Genomic DNA, 13,772 nt, shown 5'->3' on the forward strand with positions numbered 1-13,772 from the left:
GTCTTGCAAGATTTTACAGTCAAAATAAACCTTTTCCATTTAGCTTTTGCAGCCTTCAGTTTTCCCACTACTGCTTGTCACTACTGGCTGATATTGTTTTTTACTGTGTTACAAACAAGGTCACCAGACAACCTCTCTTCCCCTGAATTATCCACGTTGGCAGAAAGTTTCATTATTTCAACTAGCATCTACTGCAGAGGTGGGTATCAAGGGCCGGAGTCCTGCAGGTTTTGCATGTTGCCCTTCTCCAGCACAGCTGATATATGATCAGCTCATCAGTAAGCTCTGCATAAGCCTGATAGCGATCCTGTTGATTGGAATCAGCTTGTGTTGGAAGTGAGAAACCTCCAAAACCTGCAGGACTCCGGCCCTCGAGGACCGAGATTGCCCACCTCTGATCTACTGTATTCACTTGTGCCATGACTCATCTTTCTTTTTGGGTAACACCGTTATCAAATGTTTTCAAAAGAACAAGTGTAGACTTTAGTGCTGTCACTAGCGAATATTTTTGCAGTTGATTAATCCATCGATTCATCAATGGATTAATCGACTAATCGGATACATTTTAATTTTGTATTGAAGTGTATTACAAAAGCATTTTTCTCCCTCATTATTGTTTATCAACTAGTGATTGGTGTTTATTTCGTATTTGTACAGTGATTAAAAAAGGGGGAACGATTTTGTAAAAACTGATGTTTGCAAATGTCTTATTTGGTTAAACAGAAGATAATCAGTCTTCTTTCATGAAGGACTACAAAAATCAGTGAACAATGACTGTTTAGCTGAAATCAAAGAATTTGGACAATTTTAAATTGAAAAATGGCGCCAAACGATTCCTTGGTTATTAAAATAGTCAATTACTTGATGATTAATTGATTAATTTTGACAGTTTCTGTGCTCAGTGTTTTTATGTACTGTATATGGGTAAAACTTCATTTTCTGCCATTTGAACGTGTGAGTTAGGACATTCAAAGGCAAATAAAAAATCTAACAGAGAACTGAGTTGTCAGAATGCACTACAAAGGTTGTTGTTTTTTTTTCATGAAGACAGCGTTTTTTGTTTTTTTTAAGCCTGCTGCATGGCTGTTGATCTTTTTCACCCTGGAAGTAAGAATACTGAATGCGTAATGAAGTATCTGTGTGTGTGTTGGGTTGGCCTGGGACTCAATCTTTCCAGGCATTGGCTGCGTTACAGGTCCATCATTAGTGTGACTATAAAAATATGAATTGTTTGAGACAAGGCAAGCTGTTATATAAGTTGTTATACGGATTGGTATTTAGTTTCAAGTGCATTATGTATGAGAGTAAAATGTCACACGGTAGTTGGAAGAACCCCACCAAGCCCTCATTCCATGAATATTTCATTTGAAGTCATCACACATCTCTGTAATATGATGTATGACGGGCCTCCTCGTAGTTGTCTTTTGACCTCGTTTAACTTTCTCAAAGTATGACCAGTAGTATATCAATTTGCTGGTCCAATTTGTTGGCTTGCGATGAGCTCGTCGTCCCTGACTGTTACGTTTGCGAGCCATCAGTCACTTCAGCATGTTGTTTCCAATGTGGCAGTTCATTTCTCCTCTGTGTGATGCTCCACGTAGCCTGAGGAACTGACACTGATGCTCATCAAGCTCCGCCGCCAGCAAGCAGAGCTCAACAGCTTGCGGGAGCACACAGTATCCCAACTAATGGCCCTGGGAATAGAGGGGCCCAACCCCAAGGTCAGCACTGAGTGTATGCATGTGTGCTTGTGGGTGTGGGTGCGCACGGACCGACACAGTCTTTGATGCTGGCGTTGCTTTTACGGTTTAAACCTTGCATTATGTGTTGATATGTGTACATATCAGCTGATGCATGTGTCTCAAGGTGGCTTGCTGTTTAGTCCATATGAAATTGAATTTGGTTTCATTTGACTGGAATTAGATTGTTAGTTCACTGAGGCATGGATTATTTGAAGTGGAACGCAATCAAATGTATTGTCGTTGCACATGTCACGAGTACAGAGCAACGTGGAAGTCAACCTCAAACATTTCTTGACAAAAATATTTTATATGTGACCTCACCAGTCTAAAAATGACATTCTGATTAATGTTACATTTGTGGATTATGAGTTATGAAGCAAAATCCAGTCATTTTTATCCATCTCAGGGGGTGGCCATTTTGCCACTTGCTGTCGACTGAAGATAACATCAATATCGCTGCGGTCTCAGGTAACAACCAATCAGAGCTCAGCTATGATTGGTCGTTGCTTGAGCCATGAGCAACAGTGATGTTATCTTCAGTCGACAGCAAGTGGCAAAATGGCTGCCTCCTGAGATGGATAAATATGGCTGGATTTTACTTCATAACTCATATTCCACTAACACAGTATAAACCAGAATACCATATATGATGTCATAGCAATATGACATCATCTGTAATTATGATCTGTTAAAGGGGAAGTCAACCACATGGCAAACATGAAATTCTTATTAATATTATATTTGTAGAATAAGAGTTAAGCAGCAAAATCCAGACGTTTTTATCCATATCAAGGGGCGGCCATTTTGCCACCTGCTGTCGACTGAAGATGACATCAATGTTGCTCAGGGCTCAGGTTACAACCAATCACAGCTCAGCTTCAGAAAACAAGTGAGCTGTGAATGGTCATTGCCTGAGCCATGAGCAACAGTGATGTTATCTTCAGTCGACAGAAAGGGGCAAAATGGCTGCCTACTGAGATGGATAAATATGGCTGGATTTTACTTCATAACTCATGTTCCACTAACACAGTATAAACCAGAATGCCATATTTAGACTAGTGGGGCTGCATAGAAAATATTATTCTCCCCCAAAAATTTGGGGTTGACTTCCGTTTTAAGAGACATAAAAAAAAAAGATGGAAACAGGAAGGAAAACATAAGGAAGGGGTGGGGGGGAGAAAATACAGCCCCAAACTATACAGTAGTCCTGTAAGGGAGGAGCACAGTATGGGTTTTAAAAAGAAAAAAAAGAAGAAAACTCATCAATTGTCAATTTGATTTTGTTTTTATTTACACCCCAAAATCAGTTTCATAATGGAAACATTGCAAAAGTGTGTTGTGATTTGTTGTTGGTGATTTTGTGTGTGTGTGTGTGTGTGTGTGTGTGTGTGTGTGTGTGGAGGTGGTGAGTGGGGATGTGTATGCATGTGCGTGTTTTAAGCATGAGTACACACCTTCCGTCCATGCATATTAGCGCCGTGACAGCGTTGTAATGCCGCAAATGTGTCATAGGAGATGCATCAGACATTTCCCAGGTGTATTATCTCCACCAATGACCATTTGTATTCATAATTCTCTGACGAGTCATTTTGAGCATGTTTGGAGAGTAAAACTAATAATAGCGACTTTGTGTTATGATCAGCGACTTGCTCGACTATTTAGGTCAAACCACTCATGAGCAAGCTTTATTCTTGTGTTGATACAATCATTGTTTTTTTTTAATATCCACTGTTCTGTTCCTGTTTTGGATGAGCATCCTAATTATTTTTTGATCAATACTGACTATATTAATTGTCAGTTGATCCCATCTTGGAGCAATTGAAGTACATTTGAGTGGGCTATTGAGCTGCTCTACAGAAGAACAAGACGATGTCAGAAATGAAAAGTCGAGCATTTACAGAGTCTGCTGTGGGGGTCATTATTCTGTTCAAATATATAATTGCTATTAGCGGAGTTTAGTACATTCAGAGAGATGATCTGTTGCCTTTGGCAATAATAATAATAAAAGAAAAAATAGAGAGACAATTTACAATGTCTGATTTGAGAAAAAGATACGGTGCATGGGAAGTTATTGCCTAATAAAAGCCTCTTTTCATTCTTTTCTTCCCAATGATGAAATCAGTCGAATCCTTGAAGCCATCTTACCAAACAGAGCTCGCTTTCTGCTTCTTTTCCCTCCTTTTCCTGCTGTCACTGCAGACTGATGTTCTTTCCCATCATCTTCAGAGGAACCTTGTTTACCTGGACAATCAGGTGAGGACAACCTGACCTTCCTCCAGTTGGGCTGTTTTCAAAATAAACAAATAATTTGACGTGGGCAATTGATGTTACCACTTGCATCAAAGAAAAAAGAATCCGCAATGGTCAGAGAAAGAACTGGTTAACTGATGAGACTGGGATTCACCAAAATGCGTGTTGACCAGACTTTTGTAAGATTCAAGTTATTTCAGTGACCGTTGTGGCTTTCTTCTTCTAGGTACTAGTTTAGACCACGTGTATCTTATTAGGTCCCAGTTGTGATAGTCAGATTAGTGTAACAAAACTCAACAGATAGAATTTTGTAACTGCTTGAAAATGGGGGAAAGAGGATGTTTAGCATATCCTCTATTAAGAATATAACAGAACTATAAGTTCAATAGAGATCCGGACGTTGACATCACACTTCCAAAATGGCCGTTAGCGAAGCCATTTTAGCAGCATAGAAAACGCGTCAAACGGCAAACGCCACGCTTGAACATTGATTGACAGCTGTTGTGGACCAGCTGCCCCAATGAGAAGAGGCAAAAAAAGGATCGAGCATGCTCAGGGCTACCCAAAATAGGAACCAATGTGTAGCCAATGTTCCACGTTGTGCATGGTGTCTGAATCAGCAGATGCTAACTGTTACCACACGCAAAATGTGGGGGAAATAATCTGTTTCGTTCATTTGGGCTGCTACGGTTTAATAGATATATCATATTACACAGTTGAATTTAATAACCGACCAACACCATAAAGAAGACTTTTTAAGGCATAAATGACGGCGGCCGTTGTCCAATTAGTAGCTGCTAAGTTGCTAACGTACATAAATAACACTGCAAGACTTGCGTGAAACTGCTATGGCATTTTAAGAACACATAAAAAGGTAATAAATCTGGATTGTACAAACTTGTAAAGGCTTAGTAGGATCAGATTTTGTCAAGAGAGGAGGTATTTCCACATGAGTTGAGGAAGAAAATCCCTCCTGACACTTCATCGGCAATCCAACATGTCCACCTCGCGCATGTATTTCATGTCCTTTTCATCAAAGTGACTGTCAATGCTCTTGGGCGGAAAGTTGAAGGCTAAACTCTAGCTTTAGCCCTTCTCGCCATTCTAGTCCATTAACGCTGCGCCTCGACTTTCCAGCCACAGGGGGGGGCGTGTTCAGAGAAATAGTCACGTGACGTCCGGATCTCTATTGTCTTGTGTGGCCTGGAGACTTGACTATGTGTTCAAATATGTACAAGGTGTGCCACCTTCCAAAGTCCAAAACCTGCCATCACTTCCATAGACAATAGTGCACACCAAGCGACAGTAATTGGAGCGTGTTTCTTTCTGATGAAAGTCCAATCAACAGTCTGCCTGCTCCGCACCAGGGCTCGGTCTTATTTGTCTTATTTAATAACCTCCTTGGTCTGTGCGCTGCAATGGTTTGTCCACAACCCAAAGTCAATTTGAATGCAGTTTAAGTTGCAATATGGAACTTTTCCCCCAAAAAATTACTTTACAATAAGCTTTTTATTTGTCCATTTATGACTGAAATGCCTTCTAATTAGTAGATTAACACCTTAGCTGTTCTCAATGGGTACTCCTGCAAGCCTCTGGCAAATAGTTTTCAGACTAGATTCGGGTTAGAATTTCCCGCGCCCTATCTGCGAATGTCACGTAATGTGCGTGGTTGTTATGTGAAGAACGGTATATGCAGTTTCATTTTTCGTCAGCAGGTGGCAGTAGGGATTCAAAATGGAATATTCTACGTTCAATAGCTTTAAATATGCCCCGAAGATCTCGGATTGATGGAGCTCTATCAAGCAGCTATAATTGAGGATACAGTGCAGAAGGGAGAGGACGGCTCATTTCTTTACTCAACACTTCTTTCTGCTCACTACATAAGTGCCTTTTTTGAGTCCTTAATTGAGTCGTCTCTGGTGGAGTTCCAGAGACCAGCACAGATGGTGCGAAAGTTTTGGAAAATTGAGTTGTTGAAAGTTTCTTTGAATCCAGGATTTTGTGTGAGGCGACGGCTGTTGTGATGGATTGATGACAGTATTGAAGTCAGGATGTAAGTCAGACCTTGTTTTGGATAGTAGGGTGAAAAGGAGAAGATGTTGTGGATGAATTATTGTCTGTTAACTCATTCAATGCCATTGACGGCTATAGACGTCAAAAATTCATTTGAACTATTTCTATTAGTTTAACTTTTTTTTTTCACTTTTGTTAACAAGGGTATGCAAACCTAGATTTTTTTTTATTGTACATTTAGAACAGATATAAAATTTCTAATTCATCGTGAGTTAACTATTGAAGTCATGCAATTAGTTACGAATAAAAAAAATTATCGCCTGACACCCCTAATTTTTAATAATCTTCTCTTTTTTTTTATCGCGTCAGGCGATTAAATTTTTTTTATTGTAATTAATTGCATGACTTCAATAGTTAACTCACGATTAATCACAAATTTTATATCTGTTCTAAATGTACAATATTTTTTCTAGGTTTTCATACTCTTGTTAACAAAAGTGGGAAAAAAATGTTAAACTAATAGGAATAGTTCAAATGAATTTTTTACGTCTATAGTGGTCAATGACAGTGAATGAGTTAATGAGGTCGGATGTGAGCCAGGCCAGGTCTACGACCACTGATGTGGAAGCAGGTTTCAAGACGGCAGAGTTAGGATTGTGTCATCCAGACGCTATGGATGGTGTTTGGAAAAAGGAGAATTCTCTGTTTTAGACCCATGGGCAGTTCTTTTGCGTACATTTCTTACTGTTATGTAGTCTTCACAGGCAAAACCTTAGACATTCAGCACTGTTTGAATGATACATTTAATAGGGATACCAGCACTTTTACTCATGTGAAAATGTACAAGTCGTGTATGCAACTTTTGATGTTAAAATGTTTTCAGCCGAAAGCAAAAGTAAAGGACTTGATCTCACGGTTCCAAAACTTTGGGATTGAAAATGACAAAGTGGCAAATAATAAAGTGAGAATGAACTGTGGCTCTTCAGTCCATTATTCTGCAGAAACATGCTTGTGAATCTTGAAAGCGGCACCACTTCCAGCAAATATTCATTTTCAGTTGTATTCCTTGGAACGCAACAGGGGTCCAGATCGGAGTTTGACTCAATTAGTCTACTCCAGACTACTTTGTTGCGTGTATGCCTACGAAAGCATATTTGGACAGCTTATGAAGTGTGAATAATAAATAATTATTACTGCTGAGCTGAGCTCTACATTGGGCACCAGATGCAACATCTCCGTATCCTCAGCAATTTTAGCTCAGCAGTCTCATCACCTACTGTGTCTCCGAGTCTCTCCGTGGATGGACATTGTTCAGTATATTTTCAGTAGTAGTAGTACAGTAGTATGCATAAATGTTTGCTGCTCTGTAAAAGAGCATGAATTTGCACTTGCCACATTGCAGTTGATGCAGAGGATCAGTTCTAGTGTATTTAATAGGGGTGTCGAAATTAGTGTGTTAATTTTGAGTTAATTTAAAGTTCCTTTAACACCACTAATTCTTTTTGACGTGCAATTAATGACCACCCTTACTATTCCAGGTATTCCAGTCAGAACGCAGCAAACGCATCCACGTCAAAATTGAGCAGTAATAAATGTAATAATAATGCATATATTTGTGGAGACAGGGGTCAAGTTGTATTTTACAATTAAAAAAAATTGCAGAATTTCACAAGTTACTTCATGTTGAAAAATAGATAGAAAAATGCACTGAGCTGTCACCAGTGTCTTACAAATGTGATTATGCTATCTATTGGCAGAAAAATGACCTCGATACAAATCAATATCACACTCTTTTACAGTACGGTACATCTTTTTAATTTCAACTTAATTTTATGAATTATTATGGCAAAACTGTATCAGTAACTAAAAGATGCAGCCATATTTCTATTAGTTGAACATTTTTTTCCACTTTTATGTTTACAAGTCTATGAAAACGTAGGGGAAAAAATGATTGTACCTTTTATTGTATATTTAAAACAGATGTAAAATTTGCGATTAATCGTGAGTTAACTACGGAAGTCATGCGATTAATTACGATCAAAAAATGTAATCGCCTGACACCCTATTTAATATACCACACGCCAGCTTTCAGCAGAGATGACAGCACCATGTCCTGTTTTTCCTCAACACGCTAGAAAAAGGAGAATGAGCCTCTTATCTTCATGATTCACACTATGATCGAGAACTCGGCACCACGGCCGCAACTCTACCAGCAAGTAAGATTTCAGGCAGGTTCTGGCTTGAGTCACTGTTCACTCAGTCAAATTGGGATGCGCCATACGTGGCAACTGTGTGAGTTCAACGAGTTCTCAAATTAATGTTGTTTTCGTCCTCCTAAATGAAACTTATACTTACAGACGGTTGCCTCAAGCCAGACCTTTGCCTTTTGTATCTGACGTGATGTTGTTTCCATGTCCTCCCTTGTCCACCACCCGTTTCGCCATTTTGGATGTAGTCAGTCAGTTCATCACGTCCGCAGGAAAACCTCTTTATTTATCATTTGTATACATGGTTTTTGTTTGTTTCACTGGCTGTTTGTTGTTGAGTTAAGTTGAACATGGCTTATAGTCCAATGCTATATAGTCATGGATTTGCCATCTCCTCATCCTCGTCCTCACTACTGTTAAAAGTGAACACGGTGTATTGTTTTCCTTTCCGTGTTTGTTTTTTTTCTACCAGATCACTCCAGATGAGTACAAAGACTGCTCAGTAATCCAACCCACCGATGACGTTGACGTAAGACCAACAGTATTTAGTATTAGCAGTAACGTGTTGCAGGCATGTCACGTGTTGTTAACCCCCCACAATTGTCTTTGCCAGACCAAACTGAGCAGATTTTGTGAGCAAGACAAGTTAGTGAGGACGCAAGAGGAGAAAGTACAGCAACTACACCGAGAAAAGGTAACGCTCTCAAGTGTGGAATGGGATGTTTCAGGCAAACTGTGTGTGGTAATGTGTATTGTCCACTCGCAGCACACCTTGGAGACGGCGCTGCTGTCTGCCAGTCAGGAGTTAAGTGACCAGAATCATACCACTACTTCAGCCACACAAAGTCTGGTCCAGCAGAGAGACGTGCTCCAAAATGGCCTGCTGAGCACCTGCAGAGAACTTTCTAGAGTCAACACGGTGAGCAAACGTCATTAAATATGCAGTCACAAGTACAAGCACATTTCGTAGTTAATCTTGCAGTTGCTCATTGAGGCAAATGCTGTTGTTAGGTCTCACACAGTAGTCAAATTGGTGTGTTTCATTTCTACAAACCCAATTCCCAAAAAGTTGTGACACTATACAAATTCTGAATATCTTCTTACTGCTGAAAATGGCTCAATGAGTCAAGTATCCCTTTAAGACGAAAATTATGGTCTCTATACAATAAATACCTTTAAAGGGGATGTCAACCTTTAACATTTCTTGACAATAATATGGTGTATGTGACCTTACTAGTCTAAACATGACATTCTGATGAATATTACATTTGTGGAATATGATTTATGAAGCAAAATCAAGCCGTTTTTATCCATCACAGGGGGTGGCCATTTTGCCACTTGCTGTCGACTGAACATGACGTCACAGTTGCTCAGGGCTCAGGCAACGACCAATCACGGCTCACATGTTTTCTGGGTTTGGTCATGTGACTTTAGCAAACTGATAAAATGTGGTTTGAAACTGATCCTATTCAGCAGATGTTGAAGCACACAAAGTTGGTTTATAAGGAACTGTGAGCAGACTTCCACGGGCGGATGATGTCAAGCTGGCCAGCGCAATCACAGATCACCGCTGTGAAGTGGGTTTGATATTGGCTGCTTGATGCTTCCAGGAGCTGGAGCGCTCGTGGAGGGAGTATGATAGGTTGGAGGGAGACGTCACTCTGGCAAAGTCCAACCTACTGGAGCAGCTGGAAGCCCTGGGCAGCCCTCAGGTTACACACCTTCCACGCACAGTCGCTTTTTGAAGTTATTTGCATTTTAACTGTGTGCATGCATGTGTGTGTTGTGTGTGTCTTTAGACAGAGCCTCCAAGCCAGCGGCATATCCAGATCCAGAAGGAGCTGTGGAGAATTCAGGATGTGATGGAAGCACTGAGTAAAAACAAACCACAGCGCAGCATAGACAGTGAGTGTCGTTTGTTAACGATTGCAGAATGAAGCCATAAAAAAAACAAACACACACACATTCAATTCTTTTTGTGGCGGCAGTGGCTCAGGGTGTAGAGACGGTCGTTCAGTAACCAGCTGTTCGATCCCCGCCCTCCCCAAATCATGTGTCGTTGTGTCCTTGGGCAAGACACATCACACACATTGCTTTCAGTGCTACTCACACTGGTGTATGAATGGTGCAAATGTTTGGTGGTGGTCGGCGGGGCCGTAGCCGCACACTGGCAGCCACGTTTCGTTAAACAAACAAAACACATAACTCATTCACTCCCAGCCATTTTCACTCCCGGCTGTTTTACTGGATTTTGACTGATTTTGCAAAGCCCACAGAATATTGTGTTCTATTGCTATAAAAACATGGAAACCTACAAAAGAAAGATTAGAGTCTCTTCTTTCTTCAGGAAAAAAAGTATATTTCTATCCGTTTCTGTTTTGCAGCAATTAGCATTAGAATGTAGCTAAGTTTCATCATTATTCATAAATCGATTTAGAATTGTGAGTAATTGAGGGTTGTTTCAACATGACCCTGGTTAAATTCGTATGAGTCTGCTGCCACCTGCTGGCCGTTTATGTAATAACAATAATCAAAGCCCTCTGTATGCTGTAAAATGAACAAATGCATTAAAAACGTATAAATATGTCTTTGGGACACTTAAAACATTTAATTTAATGTTGGGAGCAAATTAGTTAATCATACCAAATCTCCAGAAACTTGTTTGTGACGTGACATTGCAAACATGGAACAATTCAAGTCTCATGACAAGATTTTTTTCTGCAGGTTGTTCTGATTCCAAGCCACTTTCCAGCCTACAAAAGAATGAAGTAAGTTCCTCCACATTCGAATCCGAACACAAAACACACTCTTTGAATATTATGTTTGATGATGATTATTTTTATTTTTACCTTACATTATTACTAATAGAACAGTCAACCCCCCAAAAATTTCTTGACAATAGTATGTTTTATGCAGCCGCACTGGCCTAAATACGGTATGCTGGTTGATTTTGTGTTAGTGGAATATGAGTTAAGCAGCAAAATCTTTTCTCCAACTCGGGTGGCGGCCATTTTGCCACTTACTGTTGACTGAAGATGACTTCACAGTTGCTCAAGTCTCAGGGAACAACCAATCACAGTTCATCTTCAGAGAACAGGTGAGCTATGATTGGTCATTGCCTGAGCCCTTTGCAACTGTGATGTCATCTTCAGTCGACAGCAAGTGGCAAAATGGCTGCCCCTGAGATGGAGAAAAACGGCTGGATTTTGCTGCTTAACTCATATTCCACAAATATAATATCAATCAGATGTCGTGTTTAGACCAGTGAGGTCACATATAACATTATTGTCAAGAAATGTTAAAGGTTGACTTTGAATTTCCGATGTGCATTCAGCGTAAGGGATATTCAATTCTCCATTGGAAGTCCGACCATTTTGGTTTCCTCCCACTCTGGGGGGCGTGTTTTAGGCCCATTCAGGACTCTACATGACCCATTGGTGTGAGTTTCCCTTGACCCCAATGACAGGCCATATGAAAAAAATGGATGGATGGATAATAGAGAAAGATGAAGCTCAAGATAAATCGTGGATGCGGCAACAGAAAAGAATAACCGAATACACAATAAATGAGCTTGTTTTGGTGGCTGCTCACTGGATTGCCAATCTCAAACATTCCACGCCCAACTAACATGCAAACACGTGCGCCAGTCAGGACAGCTTGACATAATTCATCCATTAAATTGAGTCCACTGGGAAAAATGAAAAGGAAGTTGCTAAGATTTTTTTATTATTATTTTTTTTTAAGAATGTGATTGTCAAGAACTACAGTCATAAACACTGACAGTGCCCACCCCCCCTCCTCCCCCCCACATCTGTCATTGCGTCAACAAATTAACAATCTGTAGTTTCTTGGAATGAGACCAGCTGTGTTAACTTTTAACAGGCAGTCACATTGCTGCCACTCAGTCCAATCAAGACGGGAAACGGCGTTCCCCCCCGTCCGCCTCTTCCACAGTACTACTATTCATCCGAGCACCCCCCTCACATGCCCTCCCACCATCCAAACTCCAGCAGCCGCCTGCCTCCTTACACACAGCGTCCTGAGGACCGCAAAACCGGCGCTAGGAATGGCACGCACAGCGTAAGAACAAAGGAAAAAAACCTGTAGATGTTTTTGTGACATCAGTCATCCGCAGAAGGTTTTGTTTTCTTGCTGTTATTTAACTTTCATTCTCACATTTTCACATTCCCACTTCATTTGAGATCCTTATTTGAACATTTCCATCGTTTTCGAGGGGCAGACTTATGAGGAGTTAAACCATCCAAAAGGCTGTTGAAGGAAATATGACGTACAGCTATTGGGATTAGTTCGGAGGAAACCTAACAAACAAATTAATTATAGATCAACTTGAAAAAAAAGCTCTCAGATGACTTTTTTTTTTGTAATTGTATGTAGAGTGACTCCAACTAACTTGAATCTTCCAGTGAACGATCATGATCTTGCTATGGTGTGTTCAAGCTAGAAAATGACATCAAAGTGCTTAAAGCCAAATAAAGTGTGTTCATGATGTTGTCAGCAGCCAATCAGAACCAACTAGAATGCAAATCCAATTAATGTACATTATTGTATTGATTTTTACTGCATTTTAGTCAATATCTACTGTATATTTTTAATACAGTGTTCCTTACTTTTCCCTTGTGATGAGTTGCAAGCCCCCGGCAATAGTTGAATTTCTGCAAAGTAGAGGTTGACTTTGTTTTTTAAATTTTATTTTATTCTATTTTGGGGAGATTTACGCCGCTATTAAGCCAATTCAAGCAACCATAATTTTCCGCATATGTTCAAGCAGTCCCTTAACTTGCAGCAGCCTGCCAAAGGATTAACAGAGGCCTTGGGTTCGAATCATGAACCCGATGATGAAGGAACTGACCAGCTCCTATCCGCTCTATTATTTAAGACTTCATTCCACATCAGCCATCTCAGTTTGTCACCTGCAGGCAATTGACACAGACACCTTATGCATGCCTTTTGGTGTGGATTATGCATGCAGTCCGTGTTGGTGTGATTTGCAATGCCTATTTTGCTGAGAAATGTGGCATGATACAAAACAGTTGTTAAATAATGACGAAAGGGTCATATTTGATTGAATTTGATGAAAGTCGGGCAATATAAATGTTTCATTTAGTATGAGCATTTTCTGTCCCATTTTCAATACTGCAGAGGTTTAGTAGTGTCTATGTCTTGCATATATACTGTATGTGTGTGCCTCAATGCTGTTTGTTCTCCCCGACGCCTCACAGCAAGGTCCAGACTATCGATTGTACAAGAGCGAACCTGAGCTGACCACGGTCAAAGAGGAAGTGGACGAAGTCAACGCTGAGGACAAAGACAAGGACAAGAATGAGACGTCTGCTGAGAAGATGGACATTGTAGCAACAAAAGGTGCTGTACACTCTAAAAACAACTGGGTCAAAAATAACCCAACTATGGGTTAAAAATAGACCGATCTTCTACTTGGGTCGATTTTAAGAAATGGGTCAAATTGACCCATAAAGTGGATCTGTCCATTTTTTATCCATAATTGGATTACTTATGACCCAACTGTTTTTATATTATATAT

General features: G+C 40.1%; 1 protein-coding gene across 13 annotated transcripts in view; it reads left to right on the top strand.

Moving 5' to 3' along the window:
- The window catches only part of LOC144035602 (pleckstrin homology domain-containing family A member 5-like), a 61,095-nt gene that overhangs the window by 38,864 nt on the left and 8,459 nt on the right, over positions 1-13,772 (top strand). For 5 of the 13 annotated variants that reach the window (XM_077545392.1, XM_077545394.1, XM_077545396.1 and 2 more), the window contains 11 exons: positions 1,602-1,721; positions 3,942-3,995; positions 8,141-8,221; positions 8,685-8,741; positions 8,826-8,906; positions 8,979-9,131; positions 9,823-9,924; positions 10,012-10,117; positions 10,937-10,980; positions 12,095-12,292; positions 13,453-13,594. In XM_077545392.1, the coding sequence (XP_077401518.1) occupies positions 1,602-1,721; positions 3,942-3,995; positions 8,141-8,221; positions 8,685-8,741; positions 8,826-8,906; positions 8,979-9,131; positions 9,823-9,924; positions 10,012-10,117; positions 10,937-10,980; positions 12,095-12,292; positions 13,453-13,594 (1,138 nt within the window). The other 8 variants (XM_077545397.1, XM_077545406.1, XM_077545400.1 and 5 more) reach the window with 7 other exon arrangements.

Source organism: Vanacampus margaritifer, chromosome 15 (assembly GCF_051991255.1).
Source record: "Vanacampus margaritifer isolate UIUO_Vmar chromosome 15, RoL_Vmar_1.0, whole genome shotgun sequence".
NCBI classification, from domain to species: domain Eukaryota; kingdom Metazoa; phylum Chordata; class Actinopteri; order Syngnathiformes; family Syngnathidae; genus Vanacampus; species Vanacampus margaritifer.